Source organism: Oncorhynchus mykiss, chromosome 9 (genome assembly GCF_013265735.2).
Source record: "Oncorhynchus mykiss isolate Arlee chromosome 9, USDA_OmykA_1.1, whole genome shotgun sequence".
Lineage (NCBI taxonomy): Eukaryota > Metazoa > Chordata > Actinopteri > Salmoniformes > Salmonidae > Oncorhynchus > Oncorhynchus mykiss.
The window spans coordinates 68,006,066-68,028,356 of record NC_048573.1 but is presented as its reverse complement, the minus strand read 5'-3'; the positions used below and the strand labels follow the sequence as shown (position 1 = coordinate 68,028,356).

At 38.8% G+C, this 22,291-nt stretch overlaps 1 protein-coding gene across 2 annotated transcripts in view; it reads left to right on the top strand.

Annotated features, from left to right (window-relative positions):
* The first annotated feature begins 565 nt into the window (after positions 1-565).
* The window catches only part of LOC110532734 (disco-interacting protein 2 homolog B-A), a 96,972-nt gene continuing 75,246 nt past the window's right edge, over positions 566-22,291 (top strand). For both annotated transcript variants that reach the window (XM_036988801.1, XM_036988802.1), the window contains exon 1: positions 566-850. In XM_036988801.1, coding sequence (XP_036844696.1) covers positions 766-850 — 85 coding nt within the window. In that variant the 5' untranslated portion in view covers positions 566-765. The remainder of the gene's footprint in view (positions 851-22,291) is intronic.

Genomic DNA, 22,291 nt, shown 5'->3' with positions numbered 1-22,291 from the left:
TGGAACACAACTGATTACGTCCCTAACAGACTAAGGGAGTCTTTTTTTTGGACAACTGTTTTCATATTTTCTCTAAGGTGACCCATGGAATCAGCAGGGTGGCCACCTTAATAGTGTCTGAAGGAAAAACCCTGATGTTGGAGGCATGCTCATCTTATACCACCCCATACAGACCCAGTTCGATCTACCGTACATCCACACCACGATATGAAACGTTGATTCATGCGGCGCCCCACTCACTGTCTGATTCATATCGCTTGATTTCTGATGATAGTTGCCGATTATATCGACTGATTGCAATGGTATCGGGTGCTTTTACAGTCTGCTCTATGATGCATATGAGATGGTACACCAGCGAGGCCAAACGTTGGTATGATAAGTATATGACTACTCACCCAGGTTATCTTCAGTGTGTCATATAAATTTAACTGTACTGATGCAACTGTACCATATAATCCGTTTTATTGTACACAGTTGTAACATCTCTAGATGAACACGAGAGGGAGGACAAACTGTATGTCTCGATATAGAGCATGTTTTGGGTGCAGTAATTTGCCATGCCGCTAGTGCGATTCTAGTACAGAGATCGCGTGACCGTTAATATTTGCCTTTGGTGAATTCTCCCTCTTATGGCGGAGGGAGCAGTCGGCGCAATGGATTGTCACTTCAATTCAAATGCATATTTCGTGTTTTGAAGGCAGTATTTTGAAATAGAAGAGATTTCGTTTTTACTTAAAGCACACTTTGTTGTATTCTTTTTACGTCATGGCGGACCGTGGCGTGGATTTTTCCGGTATACCGAAAGAGGTTCGAGACCATTTGGCGGAGTTGGAATTGGAGCTATCGGAAGGTAAGGAGGGTGATGAGGCTAACGTAGGGGAGTGAATTGAAATTCACACCATATAGCTTGCTAGCTAACCCACACCGGTATCGATCAAATTAGCACTATGCATTACGTTTATCTTAGTGTACAAGGTGAATAGCAACATTTGAAGCTAATATAGACACACAATCATATTCAGCCAGTAATGTCTGAATGGCTAGCCAGCTAGCAACCCTTTTCTGTTAGCATTGCATTGACAGACAGTAGAAAGAGAATGGCTCGACCGTGGCCGTGGGTTCTCTTGTCTGTGACGGTCTCGTCCTAGTCTAGGTTTAATCATTCAAATCAATCATTTCATAGCTGTTCTATATGTAAAGTAATTGATTAATGTGTATTCCCTTACATATCCACGATTGAATATCAAAGCCACACTTGTCAGAATCATCTGCTAAATTTGCTAATCATGTATCTTGTTGACCATCAACTCACGATTGGTGTCTAGAACCAGTATGTTGCTGTGTTAACCTGAGACTGACGGTGACATTACCCGTCAGTGGATGTATTAATTAATGGAATGTAGGGGTTTCAGTCGAGTAATTCTGCATTGCACAACCTGCTTCTCACTGTGTGGGTTTGTGACTGCAGAATGGTATATGACAGCCATATATGTATATATTCCATTCCTTTACATAGGATATGTGTGTATTAGGTATTTGTTGTGGAATTGTTAAGATTACTTGTTAGATATTGCTGCACTGTCGGGACAATAAGCACAAGCATTTCGCTACACTCGCAATAATATCTGAAAAACATGTGTATGTGACCAATATGATTTGACAGTCATTGTGATGAAATGTCAGTACTGATACTCATCACCTATTCATACAGTACATTCACCTGTTGTCTCTAGGATTTAAAATGTTGCTATGACTCAACGTAGCGTAGGACAGGATGTGATATCATACGGCCCTCTGCATGGCTTGACCTGAGAGAGTAACCTTTTCACACACCAATGACATAGGCTTCTTCATTTGCTTAGGCACACTCAATATGAGCTCGAGCTGTGTGTGTGTTAGTTGTGGCGGCAAAGTGTTTGTTGTGTGTGTGTGTGTGTGTGTGTGTGTGTTAGTTGTGGCGGGGAAGTGTTTGTTGTGTGTGTGGCCACATGTGGCACAGGCCCCCCATCCCTCCAACAGCTGCACTATAACATCATTGTTTGTCCCTGGGATGCGTTAAGTAGGATGGAGCGTTGTTAAGCGTTTAATGAAACAGAAACAGTTGAAGAACGGTGTGATTATGTCTGCCTATTGATTGATTGATTGTTGTATGGTGTGTGGCACAAGTTTTGCAATTTATTATTATTATTTTTTAATGGCCATACTCACCAAATCAGAGGAAACGTACCTCAAAAGCCTTTTAAATAATGCTTGCGCACTGTTTTGGGGAAACGTGTCATTCAGTACAAACTGCCACACACAACGTAACAAACGTTGAACCGAACGCACCCCTGGGGCTGCTGCCTATGTACCTAGACATGGAACACTAGTCACTTTAATAGTGTTCAAAAACGGTTTTACCCACTTAATATGTATATACTGTATTCTAGTCAAGGCTTATGTACCCAAAGTTCAATGTGTTTTCAGTGCATTTTCAACTCTACTGATAGTTTTGCTACAAAAACTGTTTTGTTAAACAGCAAATGTTTCTACTCTGGTCTTGTCATGTGATCTCTAGCCAACGTCTCGCAGATGTGGTGCAGGAAGACCGTGCGGGTAGGCTAGTCTACATAATGAGATTATTATGGATAAGAGCGAGAATATTTGTATTTGCCAAACAGCAGTCAAGCATCGATCATCATGTCACCAGAATCAGACCCTCGATATTTATTGGAAGGGAGCATCAAGATCACCATCAACTTTCACCACCCTGTCAAGTTCATCATAACTTATTTCATCTCTAGCCTAATAAACTGCATTGTTTCCCGAGTCAGAGTGGGAGGACCGCACACCATATCATCACGTGACTCCAAGTTTACTTCGATATGATGGTTATTAAATCAATATTTGCTCATTAAAATAATTTCCACTGCCATTTCTCACATAATTAATTTTACTAACACAAAAAGATCCCACCATGTTGAATGAATAAATGACCTGTCTGCATTTATAAAATTGTTCCCTAACTTCCTGTTTCTGTCACAGCTGTTGTGATTTTAAAAAATACTGTTTGACTTTGGATGGAAACGTGGTTACACAGAACCATATTTTGTCCCCCAACCTGGCTGCCCGTGGACATAACAAACACCACCACCACAGAACAGAGCCGCACCGGAGTGGAAATGCCTGTTGGGTTGTTTAGAGGAGAACAGAGCCGCACTGGAGTGGAAATGCCTGTTGGGTTGTTTAGAGGAGAACAGAGGCAAGCCAAGTGTCCTCTTAAATAACAAGACGGTTGTGTGTGTGTGTGTGTTAAGCCCCCAGTGACCAGTGAGGACAATGAGCCTCATTCAGCTGGTCACAGTCATAGTGGCAGTTAGTAAGCCATTCAACTAGACTCTTTGGTTGTGTCCCAAAAATGCCTTTTGGAACCTAGCCTTGGTGTGCTGCAGTGGCATGAGCAGATCTTATAGGAAGGAAGGAAGGAAGGGAGGGAGGGGTCAGATATAGTTAGGAAGATTGTGTCTGTGTGTTCAAAGCCCCCCTGTGTTGTGTTTGTTAGTGTCCAGCCAGGAGTGACTAGGCGTGACTGACCTGGCCTAGCTAAGTGTTGTTTCTCCTACTTGATGGTTGAGAAATGTCCCAACTTTATTTCTCATGGTTGACAGAAGCATTAGGCTTATTTTCTGCTTGTTGAGGTATTTGCCTTCGTCAGCAAGGGTTCATTGAGTTTACTCAGGAATTATACTTTATCGTTGAGGTTTTGGGATACTAAGGCAGGCCTATGACAGAGGTCAGTTGATATTTGAATCTGGTGTTTGTCAGTTGCTGCTTTCATATTGTTCCATAGGAAACAGTTTTCTGCATTTTTTTCTTTTTAACATCTTCTGAAACTAGAAGCACAGGAGCTCTGCTGCCGTGTGTGTGTACACAATATGATGAGGTCCTGCCTTACCTACTTACTGACTTCAACTACTGCTGCGGTGGCCAGTCCAGATTATTGCCAGTTGCTTCCAATCTAGGCAGGCGGGCTAGTGGATCTAGAGAAACACAGACAGAAACAGCTTCAGCCTCAGAGGCATTGAAATGGGGACAGTCTGAAAAATAAGGACATCAGCAGCACATTGCTATGCTACGCTATCATCCAGCCATTTCGTAGCAGTCTAGACCTATTTGTTTTTCTTTCTAATGCTTGGAGCTGTGCTTGACCGAGCGCTCTTGCGCAATGTAGCCTAACCAATGGAATAGTCCCCAAAGTGAAAATTCAAACCTCACCCCAATACCTCAAAGTATAATTAAAATGCTATTTGAATCCAGGTGACATCTGACTCGTTAATCGTCCAACTACAACCATTAGTGACAGCACTGTAGATAAGACATGATGGAGAACAAGAATAAGGAAGGTCCTTAACTTCCACTTCCTTCCCTTGGTCAAGTTGTCTGAACTGAACTGTGTACAACGTGGATGGGATTGAGCCTGCAGTAAAGTACCATGTTATATTTTCCTGCCAGCCAGCCAGAGCCTAGAGGGCTTTACTTGAGACAGATGACAGTCTTGTGACTGACAGACCGCTCCTTCATCTAGTTTTATAACAGCTGATGAGCCTTGTGTTTTGTTGCTGTATCAGACCTGGGTTTAAATAAAAGTTGACATCATGGATTGCCTGGTTAAATGGACCAATGGAATAGTCCAAAATCTGTAAATACAGCCCATCTGGGATTCCAGGCAAGCTAGCGCAAACACTTGAAGTATTTGAAAGGTTTCAAATAGTATTTGAACCCAGGTCTATGTGGTGTATATAAAGGTAGGGTTAAAGTCTCTGGCCATAACTGGTAACAAGGACTTAAAAGCTGAGAGATGCATAATCTCCAGCTTGAAGCTCAGCCAAGCATCCCCCTACTCTCTCTAGGGGATTTAGACTCAACTGGACATGATACTGTGGGCCTTGTTAACTCTTGCACCAGATGTTAGTTGGAACAAGCTCTTTTTGTCTGTGTACTTTTACAGTAGAGCTTTTTGGAACAAGCACTTGTTGTGTGTTCATAGGCTATATAGTAAAGCTTGCACCAATTCAGACCATTATTGAAATGGGCTAGCTAGCCTATATCAAATTGACACGCAGATGTTGTATTCAGGCAAGAGTGCATCTTATGTGACTTTTGTGCCAAGACTCAGGGTTCGATACTGCGGCCATCATGATTTATTAAAACAGTAATGTAAATAAACCATTTTCCTTAAGAGGCAACAACGGCACAGGAATTGTGTGTTTGTGTGTCAGGGTTCCACATACAGGGAGGTTTTGGAAACCCTCTGGGCCAGTCAATCATCCCCATCAGTGGCCCGCTTGGGCCAATGAAAATAATATTTTAACAATGTGTTTTTTATTCTTGGTTATATAATTGATGAAAAAAAGATTCCTTAAGCTGATGCCAATTTCAATAAAAGGAACTCAATCGGGGTCTCAACTTACTGTTGACAGTTAGAATAATAATACACAAGGTGCAATTTGGTTGTGCATCAGCAGTCACTCAATTAGCCCATGTCAGCAATTTATTTTTGATTGGTAAGTTAGTCTAGCGGCCAACTAGCTACATTTATAGTAAGTATGGTCAAATTACCGACCTGGGTTAGGACCATTTGATCATCTGTTATGATATTAAAAACATTTGCCTCCACCCTATGGTAAAATGTGTAGCATTGCAGGAAATGTGCTGTAAAACTGCATTTTCTGCTCTCTGCCCCATGACAAAATGTGTAGAATTGCAGGAAATTAACTTTTAAAAGGTCATATTTGTCTCTTCGCTGTCACGAGGGGGGCCGCTAACAGATTGTTGTTGGGTGGAGGTAAGACCGACAGTGAAAGATGTTCCAAGTTATATCTACCAGTAAATGCTAATAAAATAATGGGTATGCAAAACATATATTTAAAAAGTTAAAAGTCTAGGTTGAATATTTGCGACGCGCAATTCCGTCATTATGGAATAGCCTGCCTTGAAAATCAGACATTTCATCTAGGCTATGGTCCTTAAAGTCTTGAAGTTCTACTGCTTCAATATAATTATTCTGTGTTTTAATATCTGACCGTTTTTTGAGAGATGTAGGGGCTGTCGTTTGTTTCCTGTCATTTCAATTGAAGGGTATTGCGTTAGTCGGTTGCTGTTAAACCATGTGTTGTCATCAACTTGGTTTCTCGTTTTAAAACATGATACAGTGACCACTCAATAACTCTTCACCATCTCAAATGGCAAGACTTACCAATGTCTGTATGAACCCTTTGTAGGCTACTTGCTCGGCCTGCAAATGAAAGATGATAATCACCTGCGAAATGATGCACATATCAGTTGCTTTCCTGTCAGCTCTTGACCCGGGCCAGTATTTTCTTCATTCGGGCCAGTAGCTTTCAGTTAGCACTGGCCCGGTGTGCCACTCGCAAATGTACCTGAATGTCGATCCCTTCTGTGTGCACTACGCGTAGGGCCTATGTGTCTACCACTTTGTGTAGCCTGTTTTTGGCTAGAGCTTTTTAATGGAAATTCCAAAGCCCAAACATTAGATTTCCAAAACACTGAAGATATTCCATTGTCTCTGTCATGTCAACAGTGGGTAGAAACCAATAGAAAGACTTGATATTTTTATGAAATAATAACATATTTCAGTTTTATTACTTAGTTTTTATTTGCCATTATTCTTTTTCATTCTTTATAGTCATCTCTGTTCAGGCAGTAGCAGCCATCCTGCCATACCATCTAATGTTAATCTATGTGCCTGCATTATGTACTGTGTGTAGCCTGCCTAAGTATACTGCAGAGCTGTCTGACAATCATTTGACTAGTTCTTCAAAGTAGATAAGGCACACTTTCACTAACTGTCTGTCCCTCTGGTCGTTATATACATTCCTCTCTCATTTAACCTAACATAGCAGGCGTAAAAGTGTATCTGTCCAGAGATCTGTATATAATGACGATGTTCCTGTCCCCTCCCCAAAGGTGGGAATGCAGGCGACAAGCTTAGATCCAAAATAAGCCCATAGAAACGGATTCCCTCTTCCTCTCTGATGTCCTGCCCCAGATGGAAAAAAAAAGGTGCAATGAATTATAGATTTTCTTTTATACGTTATGACTTTACTTGCATAAACTGTGGATGGAAACATGGTCAATGTACACTGAACAAAAATATAAACACAACATGTAAAGTGTTGGTCAGATGTTTCATGAGCTGAAATAGAAGATCCCAGATATTTTCCATATGCACAACAAGATTATTTCTCAAAAATGTTGGGCACAAATTTGTTTACATCCCCGTTAGTGAGCATTTCTCTTTTACTCTACTGTGAATAGTTAATGATGTTTCCCATCCCATGTTTCTCCTTAGGGTGGGCAAAGGGCTGAATAATTCACATACTCTCAATTTTCATTATTTTTTTATTTAACCTTTATTTAACTAGGCAAGTCGGTTAAGAACAAATTCTTATTTACAATGACAGCCTAGGAACTGCCTTGTTCAGGGGCAGATCGGCAAATTTTTTACCTTGTCAGCTTGGGGGTTCGGCTCTCACCACTCGTCTCTGTCCCCGGAGGCACGGCTCTCACCACTCGTCTCTGTCCCAGGAGGCACGGCTCTCACCACTCGTCTCTGTCCCAGGAGGCACGGCCGTCACCACTCGACTCTGTCCCAGGAGGCACGGCCGTCACCACTCGACTCTGTCCCAGGAGGCACGGCCGTCACCACTCGACTCTGTCCCAGGAGGCACGACCGTCACCACTCGACTCTGTCCCAGGAGGCACGGCCGTCACCACTCGACTCTGTCCCAGGAGGCACGGCCGTCACCACTCGACTCTGTGCCAGGATGTGTGTGTGTGTCATCCTACCCCACATGTAGTTGTTGAGGTGTATGTGGCAACAACTTGGATCATGTTGAGTCGACAAGGAATGGGTTCCTCCTGGGAGAGGCACTTGGGTCATGTTGAGTCGACAAGGAATGGGTTCCTCCTGGAAGAGGCACTTGGGTCATGTTGAGTCGACAAGGAATGGGTTCCTCCTGGAAGAGGCACTTGGGTCATGTTGAGTCGACAAGGAATGGGTTCCTCCTGGAAGAGGCACTTGGGTCATGTTGAGTTGACAGGGAATGGGTTCCTCCTGGAAGAGGCACTTGGGTCATGTTGAGTCGACAAGGAATGGGTTCCTCCTGGAAGAGGCACTTGGGTCATGTTGAGTCGACAAGGAATGGGTTCCTCCTGGAAGAGGCACTTGGGTCATGTTGAGTCGACAAGGAATGGGTTCCTCCTGGAAGAGGCACTTGGGTCATGTTGAGTTGACAGGGAATGGGTTCCTCCTGGAAGAGGCACTTGGGTCATGTTGAGTCGACAAGGAATGGGTTCCTCCTGGAAGAGGCACTTGGGTCATGTTGAGTCGACAGGGAATGGGTTCCTCCTGGAAGAGGCACTTGGGTCATGTTGAGTCGACAGGGAATGGGTTCCTCCTGGAAGAGGCACTTGGGTCATGTTGAGTCGACAGGGAATGGGTTCCTCCTGGAAGAGGCACTTGGGTCATGTTGAGTCGACAGGGAATGGGTAGGAGGAGGAGTTAACTCCGGTTGGATAAGTTCAGGTTGTCTCCAGTTGGCAGCGCATATTTTTTTCCTTTCAAATTGATAACGACCCAGCTCTTCTTGGATCCAAATCTTGATCGGTAGCTTGCAGATTCACACGCTTCAAAAAGTCACTACAGAATATTGCTCTAGCCTCGTTGTTGTAACATGAGACAGGAGACATTTCTCTCTTGGCCTAGGTTAAATCAGATTGACAAAGCATGACTTTCCACATGTTTAGAGACTGGGTATATATTCTCACTGTTAAACCATGCATGAAGTTAGCATTTGGCCTAATCACTGCATTTAGGCTCAGCGTCTCCCCTTCAGGGCAAAGCTAGGTCAGTCCCAGCAGAGTGACAGAACCTGTTCTCTGGGACGATCACTGTGGAGCTGTTCACCTTTTACTAAGTGAGTGAGTGGGATGCACCTGTTTCACATTAATGTTTCATAGAGTTATGTCAGGTGTTAAATTGGTTGGGGGGGGGGGGGGCATGAAGTTGGATTCACTCTGTCTTAAAGGGATACTGGGAGATTCTGTTCCACGTACCTGGAGTCAGATGAATTTGTGGTTACCATGCTTGTATGAAGGAAGTTAGTGGTAGTTTCGTAATGGATCTATATCGAGTGGTGCGTTGTAATGGACCTATATCGAGTGGTGCGTTGTAATGGACCTATATCGAGTAGTATGTTGTAATGGATCTATATTGAGTAGTATGTTGTAATGGACCTATATTGAGTAGTATGTTTTATAATGGATCTATATCGAGTAGTATGTTGTAATGGATCTATATCGAGTAGTATGTTTTATAATGGATCTATATCGAGTAGTATGTTTTATAATGGATCTATATCGAGTAGTATGTTGTAATGGATCTACATCGAGCAGTATGTTTTATGATGGATCTATATCGAGTAGTATGTTTTATAATGGATCTATATCGAGTAGTATGTTGTAATGGATCTATATCGAGTAGTATGTTTTATAATGGATCTATATCGAGTAGTATGTTTTATAATGGACCTATATCGAGTAGTATGTTGTAATGGATCTATATCGAGTAGTATGTTTTATAATGGACCTATATCGAGTAGTATGTTTTATAATGGATCTATATCGAGTAGTATGTTTTATAATGGATCTATATCGAGTAGTATGTTTTATAATGGATCTATATCGAGTAGTATGTTTTATAATGGATCTATATCGAGTAGTATGTTGTAATGGACCTATATCGAGTAGTATGTTTTATAATGGATCTATATCGAGTAGTATGTTTTATAATGGATCTATATCCAGTAGTATGTTTTATAATGGATCTATATCGAGTAGTATGTTGTAATGGATCTATATCGAGTAGTATGTTTTATAATGGATCTATATCGAGTAGTATGTTGTAATGGATCTATATTGAGTAGTATGTTGTAATGGACCTATATCGAGTAGTATGTTTTATAATGGATCTATATCGAGTTGTAATGGATCTATATCGAGTTGTAATGGATCTATATCGAGTAGTATGTTTTATAATGGATCTATATCGAGTAGTATGTTGTAATGGATCTATATCGAGTAGTATGTTGTAATGGATCTATATCGAGTAGTATGTTGTAATGGATCTATATTGAGTAGTATGTTGTAATGGATCTATATCGAGTAGTATGTTGTAATGGATCTATATCGAGTAGTATGTTGTAATGGATCTATATTGAGTAGTATGTTGTAATGGATCTACATCGAGTAGTATGTTTTATAATGGATCTATATCGAGTAGTATGTTGTAATGGATCTATATCGAGTAGTATGTTTTATAATGGACCTATATCGAGTAGTATGTTTTGTAATGGATCTACATCGAGTAGTATGTTTTATAATGGATCTATATCGAGTAGTATGTTTTATAATGGACCTATATCGAGTAGTATGTTTTGTAATGGATCTACATCGAGTAGTATGTTGTAATGGATCTATATCGAGTAGTATGTTTTATAATGGATCTATATCGAGTAGTATGTTGTAATGGACCTATATCGAGTAGTATGTTTTATAATGGATCTATATCGAGTAGTATGTTGTAATGGATCTATATCGAGTAGTATGTTTTATAATGGATCTATATCGAGTAGTATGTTGTAATGGATCTATATCGAGTAGTATGTTTTATAATGGATCTATATCGAGTAGTATGTTTTATAATGGATCTATATCGAGTAGTATGTTGTAATGGATCTATATCGAGTAGTATGTTTTATAATGGATCTATATCGAGTAGTATGTTGTAATGGATCTATATCGAGTAGTATGTTTTATAATGGATCTATATCGAGTAGTATGTTTTTGGTGCGTTGTAATGGTTCTATATCGAGTGGTGCGTTGTAATGGATCTATATCGAGTGGTGCGTTGTAATGGGTCTATATCGAGTAGTATGTTTTATAATGGATCTATATCGAGTAGTATGTTGTAATGGACCTATATCGAGTAGTATGTTTTATAATGGATCTATATCGAGTAGTATGTTTTATAATGGATCTATATCGAGTAGTATGTTTTATAATGGATCTATATCGAGTAGTATGTTTTATAATGGATCTATATCGAGTAGTATGTTGTAATGGACCTATATCGAGTAGTATGTTTTATAATGGATCTATATCGAGTAGTATGTTGTAATGGACCTATATCGAGTAGTATGTTTTATAATGGATCTATATCGAGTAGTATGTTTTATAATGGATCTATATCGAGTAGTATGTTGTAATGGATCTATATTGAGTAGTATGTTGTAATGGATCTATATCGAGTAGTATGTTGTAATGGATCTATATCGAGTAGAATGTTTTATAATGGATCTATATCGAGTAGTATGTTGTAATGGATCTATATTGAGTAGTATGTTGTAATGGACCTATATCGAGTAGTATGTTGTAATGGATCTATATCGAGTAGAATGTTTTATAATGGATCTATATCGAGTAGTATGTTGTAATGGATCTATATTGAGTAGTATGTTGTAATGGACCTATATTGAGTAGTATGTTGTAATGGACCTATATCGAGTAGTATGTTTTATAATGGATCTATATTGAGTAGTATGTTTTATAATGGATCTATATCGAGTAGTATGTTTTATAATGGATCTATATCGAGTAGTATGTTTTATAATGGATCTATATCGAGTAGTATGTTTTATAATGGATCTATATCGAGTAGTATGTTTTATAATGGATCTATATCGAGTAGTATGTTTTATAATGGATCTATATCGAGTAGTATGTTTTATAATGGATCTATATCGAGTAGTATGTTGTAATGGATCTACATCGAGTAGTATGTTTTATAATGGATCTATATCGAGTAGTATGTTGTAATGGATCTATATCGAGTAGTATGTTGTAATGGACCTATATCGAGTAGTATGTTGTAATGGATCTATATCGAGTAGTATGTTTTATAATGGATCTATATCGAGTAGTATGTTTTATAATGGATCTATATCGAGTAGTATGTTTTATAATGGATCTATATCGAGTAGTATGTTTTATAATGGATCTATATCGAGTAGTATGTTGTAATGGACCTATATCGAGTAGAATGTTTTATAATGGATCTATATCGAGTAGTATGTTGTAATGGATCTATATCGAGTGGTGCGTTGTAATGGGTCTACATCGAGTAGTATGTTTTATAATGGATCTATATCGAGTAGTATGTTGTAATGGATCTATATCGAGTAGTATGTTGTAATGGATCTATATCGAGTAGTATGTTTTATAATGGATCTATATCGAGTAGTATGTTGTAATGGATCTATATCGAGTAGTATGTTTTATAATGGATTTATATCGAGTAGTATGTTTTTGGTGCGTTGTAATGGTTCTATATCGAGTGGTGCGTTGTAATGGATCTATATCGAGTGGTGCGTTGTAATGGGTCTATATCGAGTAGTATGTTTTATAATGGATCTATATCGAGTAGTATGTTGTAATGGACCTATATCGAGTAGTATGTTTTATAATGGATCTATATCGAGTAGTATGTTTTATAATGGATCTATATCGAGTAGTATGTTTTATAATGGATCTATATCGAGTAGTATGTTTTATAATGGATCTATATCGAGTAGTATGTTTTATAATGGATCTATATCGAGTAGTATGTTGTAATGGACCTATATCGAGTAGTATGTTTTATAATGGATCTATATCGAGTAGTATGTTTTATAATGGATCTATATCGAGTAGTATGTTGTAATGGATCTATATCGAGTAGTATGTTTTATAATGGATCTATATCGAGTAGTATGTTGTAATGGATCTATATCGAGTAGTATGTTGTAATGGATCTATATCGAGTAGAATGTTTTATAATGGATCTATATCGAGTAGTATGTTGTAATGGATCTATATTGAGTAGTATGTTGTAATGGACCTATATCGAGTAGTATGTTGTAATGGATCTATATCGAGTAGAATGTTTTATAATGGATCTATATCGAGTAGTATGTTGTAATGGATCTATATTGAGTAGTATGTTGTAATGGACCTATATTGAGTAGTATGTTGTAATGGACCTATATCGAGTAGTATGTTTTATAATGGATCTATATTGAGTAGTATGTTTTATAATGGATCTATATCGAGTAGTATGTTGTAATGGACCTATATTGAGTAGTATGTTTTATAATGGACCTATATTGAGTAGTATGTTGTAATGGACCTATATCGAGTAGTATGTTGTAATGGATCTATATTGAGTAGTATGTTGTAATGGACCTATATCGAGTAGTATGTTTTATAATGGATCTATATCGAGTAGAATGTTTTATAATGGACCTATATCGAGTAGTATGTTTTATAATGGATCTATATCGAGTAGTATGTTTTATAATGGACCTATATCGAGTAGTATGTTTTATAATGGATCTATATCGAGTAGAATGTTTTATAATGGACCTATATCGAGTAGTATGTTTTATAATGGATCTATATCGAGTAGTATGTTTTATAATGGATCTATATCGAGTAGTATGTTTTATAATGGACCTATATCGAGTAGTATGTTTTATAATGGATCTATATCGAGTAGTATGTTGTAATGGATCTATATCGAGTAGTATGTTTTATAATGGATCTATATCGAGTAGTATGTTGTAATGGATCTACATCGAGTAGTATGTTTTATAATGGATCTATATCGAGTAGTATGTTGTAATGGATCTATATCGAGTAGTATGTTGTAATGGACCTATATCGAGTAGTATGTTGTAATGGATCTATATCGAGTAGTATGTTTTATAATGGATCTATATCGAGTAGTATGTTTTATAATGGATCTATATCGAGTAGTATGTTTTATAATGGATCTATATCGAGTAGTATGTTTTATAATGGATCTATATCGAGTAGTATGTTTTATAATGGATCTATATCGAGTAGTATGTTTTATAATGGATCTACATCGAGCAGTATGTTTTATAATGGATCTATATCGAGTAGTATGTTTTATAATGGATCTATATCGAGTAGTATGTTGTAATGGATCTATATCGAGTAGTATGTTGTAATGGACCTATATCGAGTAGTATGTTGTAATGGATCTATATCGAGTAGTATGTTGTAATGGATCTATATCGAGTAGTATGTTGTAATGGATCTATATCGAGTAGTATGTTGTAATGGACCTATATCGAGTAGTATGTTTTATAATGGATCTATATCGAGTAGTATGTTGTAATGGATCTATATCGAGTAGTATGTTTTATAATGGATCTATATCGAGTAGTATGTTTTATAATGGATCTATATCGAGTAGTATGTTTTATAATGGATCTATATCGAGTAGTATGTTTTATAATGGATCTATATCGAGTAGTATGTTTTATAATGGACCTATATTGAGTAGTATGTTGTAATGGACCTATATCGAGTAGTATGTTTTATAATGGATCTATATCGAGTAGTATGTTGTAATGGATCTACATCGAGTAGTATGTTGTAATGGACCTATATCGAGTAGTATGTTTTATAATGGATCTATATCGAGTAGTATGTTTTATAATGGATCTATATCGAGTAGTATGTTTTATAATGGATCTATATCGAGTAGTATGTTTTATAATGGATCTATATCGAGTAGTATGTTGTAATGGATCTATATCGAGTAGTATGTTTTATAATGGATCTATATCGAGTAGTATGTTGTAATGGATCTATATCGAGTAGTATGTTTTATAATGGATCTATATCGAGTAGTATGTTTTGTAATGGATCTATATCGAGTAGTATGTTTTATAATGGATCTATATCGAGTAGTATGTTTTATAATGGATCTATATCGAGTAGTATGTTTTATAATGGATCTATATCGAGTAGTATGTTTTATAATGGATCTATATCGAGTAGTATGTTGTAATGGATCTATATCGAGTAGTATGTTGTAATGGATCTATATCGAGTAGTATGTTGTAATGGATCTATATCGAGTAGTATGTTGTAATGGATCTATATTGAGTAGTATGTTTTATAATGGATCTATATCGAGTAGAATGTTTTATAATGGACCTATATCGAGTAGTATGTTTTATAATGGACCTATATCGAGTAGTATGTTGTAATGGATCTATATTGAGTAGTATGTTGTAATGGATCTATATCGAGTAGTATGTTGTAATGGATCTATATCGAGTAGTATGTTTTATAATGGATCTATATCGAGTAGTATGTTTTTGGTGCGTTGTAATGGTTCTATATCGAGTGGTGCGTTGTAATGGATCTATATCGAGTGGTGCGTTGTAATGGGTCTATATTGAGTGGTGCGTCGTAATGGATCTATATTGAGTGATGCGTTGTAATTGATTATGACAAACAAGTCGCTCCCCAAAAATTCAGTGACCCTCTGTTGAATTTCGAAATACTGATATGGCCCTCGAGTCAGAACGTTTTCCCACCCCTGTGCTAAACCAAACTGCCTTGGAGTAGGTCAGAGGCCTAGCGGATTCCTGTAGGCATGTGCTGACACCTACCACCACTATAACCACTACATGCCAGTCACTCACTCACACCCAGATTTTACAAGTTACAAATCTATCATCACTGCAGAGAGGAGAGGCATTGTGTTACTAAAATGCAACTGTCACGTTCTCTGATTTACATGTCTCAGACAGCCGGGAGGGTCAGTGTGACATTGAGTCCCATCAGGTAGTCTGATTTCAGATGTGTCCATGTAAACAGAATTATTATGGAAATCGTTATTTTTGCAAAGCATGTAAACATTTAAATCCAACTATAATATTAATCTGACTCTTCCCAATCGGGGCAGGTAAAATTAGCACCTGCCAAATGCGGGTAGATTTTGGCATTGTCGGGTAAGATGTCTATTTCATCAACCACGTTGGTGGGTGGTCAGGGCTCCACAGTGCGAGCATTTCACTCACATTTCTGAATACGAGTAGTCAAGTATGATCACATTTATAGTCAAATAAATGCTGCAGTAGCTGTTTTCAAATCATTTTCGCCGTTTTGTTTCATAGCTGATAAACTATAGCCAATTCCACCTTGCGCTGAATCACTGCCTGGCTTGGGGCTAATTGGTCTAATTTACTTTAAACGAAAGTCTACTGAAGTGAGACTTGGTCCTTGTGTTTCTTGGCTATTTAATTAGTTTTGTTCACAAGCTTGGTTGTTTTTCTCTGTTTGAGTTTCAACTTTAAAAATTACAAAGCATGCTCATCTGTTTTGGTGGGTTTTGTTGGAGTAATTTTTACAGCAATTTTTTTAATTTTGGCTGGTAAAAAAAATCTGAGTGGCTGGTAGATTTTAGAATGTACCTGTCACTGTGGCTGGTGGACCAAAAAGTACATTTTATGCCACGTTCACAAAAATCACATTATTGTGTGCATGTAGCCTTACTCAATGACTGTATCCCAAATACAACCTATTCTCTATATAGTGCACTACTTTTGACCAGGGCCCTATGGTGCCGTTTGAGGGTCACCCAATGGCTCTATAAACTACAGCCTTGTTGTCTTTGCCTGGGTTGTGTTCTTTAGGGCATGTACCGTAAACAAAACATTTAAATCGGTGTGCATCAGAAAGCAAAAACTAGACCTAGTTAGTAGTCCATCCCTGTTTCAGTCCGTTTTGTTCCATTTGGTGCCTAATGAACATGACCCTGTTGTCAGAATGTGCCAACCGATAATGTTCTGGAATCTATCTGCCCCTCCGGCGTCCTGTTATCCTCGCTCCCTCTCTCTCTCTCCCTCCCTTTCTCATCCTCTCTTTCTTGCCCCTCCCTCCCTTGCTCTGTCTCCCAAACAGTGGGCTAGGCTCCCTGGATGTGGTCATTAGTGTGAATTGTTTGAGAGGGTGTGGAGAGAGCACTGAGCATTTTCTCAGCAGTTGGTCACTTTCTAAATATGAAACCAGTGTGTATGTCATGGGTTTTAGCCATGTCTGAATGGATGCTGGACAACACACTGGACTGTGAGCTTGTTGATATGTGTAAAGGAATCCTGTGGCTGATTTCAACAATGTTTTATCTCTCTCAATCCCTATTGACGTATGATTCGTTACTGGGTTTGTGTAATTTCATGTGTACTTCATGGGTTGTAGGGCTGATTTTGATAGCAGAGAAAGTTTAGACACTACACAACCTATGTGTAGCTTATATCCCTAGGGAAAATCTTTAGGAATCCGTTGGTTGTGATTTCAACAATGTTGTTATCTTTCTACTGTAAGCCTCTTCCTTCCCTGGGGATACATTTTAGGAAGTTACTTGTTGATTTCAACAAAGTTGTAAGTCTTTATGGACTGATGTTCCCTTACAGGGTTTGTGAAAATTCAGTCCTGAGCTCTGATCCTTATCCTTTATGTCGGCCTCAGAGGTGTGTGTGTACCCCCCATAATTCAACTCTCCAGAGAACAAAGGGAATGGAACCACTGAATGGATGTGGTTTAAAAAGTCAGGAAAAGTTCAGTAGGCTGGAGCATTGTACTGTACAACATACATGATTTGTTTTAGCCTTTCATTGGTTGGAATAGGAGGGCTAATATTGTATAGTAACAACATGTACAGCCTAACTTGTGTAACATTTGAAGTATGCCTAGAGGAAATGTCTGATAATCGGTAGTGACAATTTAGTCCAGTCTTAGTCGCTTCCTGAATACCAGCTGAACTGGTCATGTTATTGTCAGCTAGTGTAGTCTTAGCGCTGTTTTAGTGGGTTATGTTATGTAGTAGCCAGTGGTAGTCTTAGTGCTGTTGTAGTGGGTTGTGTTATGTAGTAGCCAGTGGTAGTCTGTTGTAGTGGGTTGTGTTATGTAGTAGCCAGTGGTAGTCTTAGTGCTGTTGTAGTGGGTTGTGTTATGTAGTAGCCAGTGGTAGTCTGTTGTAGTGGGTTGTGTTTAGAGATCGACCGATTATGTTTTTTCAACGCCGATACCGATTTAGAGGACCAAAAATGTCCGATACCGATTAATCGGCCGATTTAAAATAAAACAAAAATAAAAAGTTTTTATAATAATAAAAATTAAAATATATATATATTATTTATTTATTTATTTATTTGTAATAATGACAATTACAGCAATACTTTATGAACACTTATTTTAAATAGATTTTTATTGATGTATTATATTAAGTTATCAACCTCAAATAAATAATGAAACGAGAAGTAAAAGTGCAATATGTGCCTTGTAAAAAAGCTAACGTTTGAGTTCCTTGCTCAGAACATGAGAACATATGAAAGCTGGTGGTTCCTTTTAACATGAGACTATAATATTCCAAGGGAAGAGGTTTTAGGTTAATATAGTATTTATAGGACTATTTCTCTCTATACCATTTGTAAGGTAACACACAGAAATACGAGCCTTTGGTCATTAATATAGTCGAATCCGGAAACTATCATTTCGAAAACAAAACGTTTATTATTTAAAATACGGAACCGTTCGGTATTTTATCTAACGGGTGGCATCCATCAGTCTAAATATTCCTGGTACATTGCACTACCTTCCATGTTTTGTCATAATTACGTAAAATTCTGTCAAATTAGTTCGCAATGAGCCAGGCTGCCCAAACTGTTGCATATACCCTGACTCTGCGTGCAATGAACGCAAGAGAAGTGACACAATTTCACCTGGTTAATATTGCCTGCTAACCTGGATTTCTTTTAGCTGAATATGCAGGTTTAAAAATCTATACTTCTGTGTATTGATTTTAATGAAAGGCGTTGGTGTTTATGGTTAGGTATGGTTTCTCCTGCATTTGTGTAACAGGCAGGCTCCTTGTGGAGTGCAATGAGAGGCAGGTGGTTAGAGCGTTGGACTAGTTAACTGTAAGTTTACAAGATTGGATCCCCCAAGCTGACAATGTGAAAATCTGTCATTCTGCCCCTGAACAAGGCAGTTAACCAACCGTTCCTAGGCTGTCATTGAAAATAAGAATGTGTTGTCATGATATGTCATCAGGGTCTGGCTGCCATGTTTGCTGAGCCCACTCCAGATTAGGCCTGATTTATGAGCAGTAGACCCCAGCTATGATGGGGCGTGGGAGAGAGGAGAGGCCTGCTCTGTTCTGCACCTGACTCTAGGCTGCAGTGACCTAGCCAGGCTATAGGAAGGGAGAAATCTCTCCAATTCTCCTCCTCCCACTCCATCCTCAACCCCTGCAGTGCAGCACAGCAGATTCCCAGGCTCTCACTTCAGCAAATTCCACTCATCTACAGCTCAAGACGACTCCTCCACTCGGCCTTGCATCGTTCTACCAATCATCCACAACTCCATTTGAATAGAAGTTTCCATCCCTCCACACTTTACTGTTCATCCTCCAGTCCCACTTTCCCACACTGTCAACACGCTTCCTCAACACAAAAACCGTTGATCATTGTTTTCTCACAGATGCTTACATGACTAGCCTGAGCCTTCTTCTGGATAACAATCCACTTCATTATTACTTGCAGATCTTGTAAATTGCTGAGTCAGTCAGTGAAGGTTTAGAATGTAACTAAATGCACCTTCTTGCTTGTTGCTATACCCGTTGTCTAACTGTTCGCCTTCTAGCAGCTGGGTGAATAATGGTGATTTACTGTCATGATGTGATAGTATTAATTATTATTATTTTACCTTTATTTAACTAGGCAAGTCAGTTAGCCTCTTGGTGCTAGTGGGCAGTATTTTCATTTTTGGAAAAAAAAACGTTCCCGTTTTAAACGGGATATTTTGTCAGGAAAAGATGCTAGAATATGCATGTAATTGATAGCTTTGGATAGAAAACACTCTAACGTTTCCAAAACTGTAAAGATATTGTCTGTGAGTATAACATAACTGATGTTGCAGGCGAAAGCCTGAGAAAAATCCAATCCGGAAGTGCCCCAGGTTTTGAAACGCTGCGTTCCAATGACTCCCTATTCAGCTGTGAATGTACCATCAACGAGCTTACGCTTTCTACGTATTCCCCAAGGTGTCTACAGCATTGTGACGTAGTTTTACGCATTTCTGTTGAAGAATAGCCGTAGGCGGCCACATTGCGTTAGTGGTCACATGGTGGCTCCGAGAGAGATTCTTGCGTAAAATACAGAGGTAGCCATTACTCCAATCGGTCCTCCTGAAAAACAACTTGTCCCGCCGGATATATTATCGAATAGATATTAGAAAAACACCTTGAGGATTGATTATAAACAACGCTTTCCATGTTTCTGTCGATATTATGGAGCTAATTTGGAATATTTTTCGCCGTTGTGGTGACCGCAATTTCCGGCCGATTTCTCAGCCAAACGTGAAGAACAAACGGAGCTATTTCGCCTACAAAAATAATATTTTGGGAAAAAAATGAACTTTGGCTCTCTACCTGGGAGTCTCGTGAGTGAAAACATCTGAAGTTCATCAAAGGTAAACGATTTAATTTGATTGCTTTTCTGATTTCCGTGACAAGGTTGCCTGCTGCTAGCAAGGCATAATGCTATGCTAGGCTATGATAAACTTACACAAATGCTTGTCTAGCGTTGGCTGTAAAGCATATTGTGAAAATCTGAGATGACAGGGTGATTAACAAAAGGCTAAGCTGTGTTCCAATATATTTCACTTGTGATTTTCATGAATAGGAATATTTTCTAGGAAGATTTATGTCCGTTGCGTTATGCTAATTTGTGTCAGGCGATGATTACTCTCCCGGATCCGGGTTTGAGAGTCACAATAAGTTTTTAAGAGGAATGTTAGATAATGTATAGAAACACATTTAGGCATATTTTTGGGTCATAAAGTACATTTGAAAATTGCTATTTTAACAAGTGTGGAAGGACCACAAGAGGGCAGGCTGGGCTCACGGATAGTAGACATATTCTCATTCCCCTATAAGAGAGAGTATAGAACCAGCAGAGGAGGGGGGAAAAAAACTATCTCTGGAAGATGGCCACCGAGAGAGAGGAGCTATCCAGGAAGAACCACTAAGACGGTGACAATCCCGTGACTTTTGTTGTAGTTTAAAGATAATCCTATTATGTTCTTGTTTCATCTGGAGAAGAAGATGTATGTTTTTCCTTGGAAGATTTTCATTGATTATGTTGGAGTGTTTGTGTTGACCCAATGCCCTCAATAGAGAACTGTGTTCAATCAAGAAAACCTACTCCTGACTCGTTTATTCCACCTTCCCGCTTTAGAGTAATGCCCAATTACTTGGTACGCTCACACAAGCTAGCTGACTAGCTAACATTAGCCAACTAGCTATACATTTAGCTTGCTATATGGCCGTTTTGACATTTGTATGACATTTTAATTCATGTTTAATGTTTTAGGGACCCTTCAGCAAATCAGGATGTCATCTAGTGACATCCAAAGGATGTAAAGAGTCTAGCTAAAGCATTTACTTCAAATTGAATGTACAATTTTGTAAGCTTTCCTTGCTGTTCATAAATAAAAATAAAAAAGAAGTCAATCACTTATCATTTTTCTTTATTGTAGTAATGTTAGAGATTGAAGATATTTGCCAATGCATGTAACATAGCCATAGCTAACTATTTTCTTGCTTAGTGTGTAGTGCAGGATAAAGAGACCTGTATTCTATGGATGTGTAACTATGTAGCTGCTCTGTGTATGGACCCTAAAACGTTTAGAATAAATATTAGTTCAGAACAGTGGTTTTAATTGTTTTAGCTACAATGGTAAGGACTGAGTGACAGACATATGTCTGTTACATGTCAAACTGCTATGGAATGAACGTCCTGCTTCAGTACTACTCCACAGAGGATGACCACCCCCAGTGAAGGTAGGAAACAACACCTCCACTTCTCTGATCTTCAACACAGGGGCCCCGCAAGGATGCTGTACTCCCTGTTCACCCATGACTGCGTGGCCACACACGCCACCAACTCAATCATCACGTTTGCAGACGACGCAACAGTAGAAGGCCTGATTACCAACAATGACGAGACAGCCTACAGGGAGGAGGTGAGAGCCCTGGTGGAGTGGTGTCAGGAAAATAACCTCTCCCACAATTTCAACAAAATGAAGGAGCTGATCGTGGACTTCAGGAAACGGCAGAGGGAGCAGCCCCTATCCACATCGACAGGAACGCAGTGGGGAAGGTGGAAAGCTTCAAGTTCCTCTGCATACACATCACTGACAATCTGAAATGATTCACCCACACAGTGTGGTGAAGAAGGGGCAACAACGCCTCTTCAACCTTAGGAGGCTGAAGAAATTAGACTTGGCCCCTAAGACAATTGAGAGCATC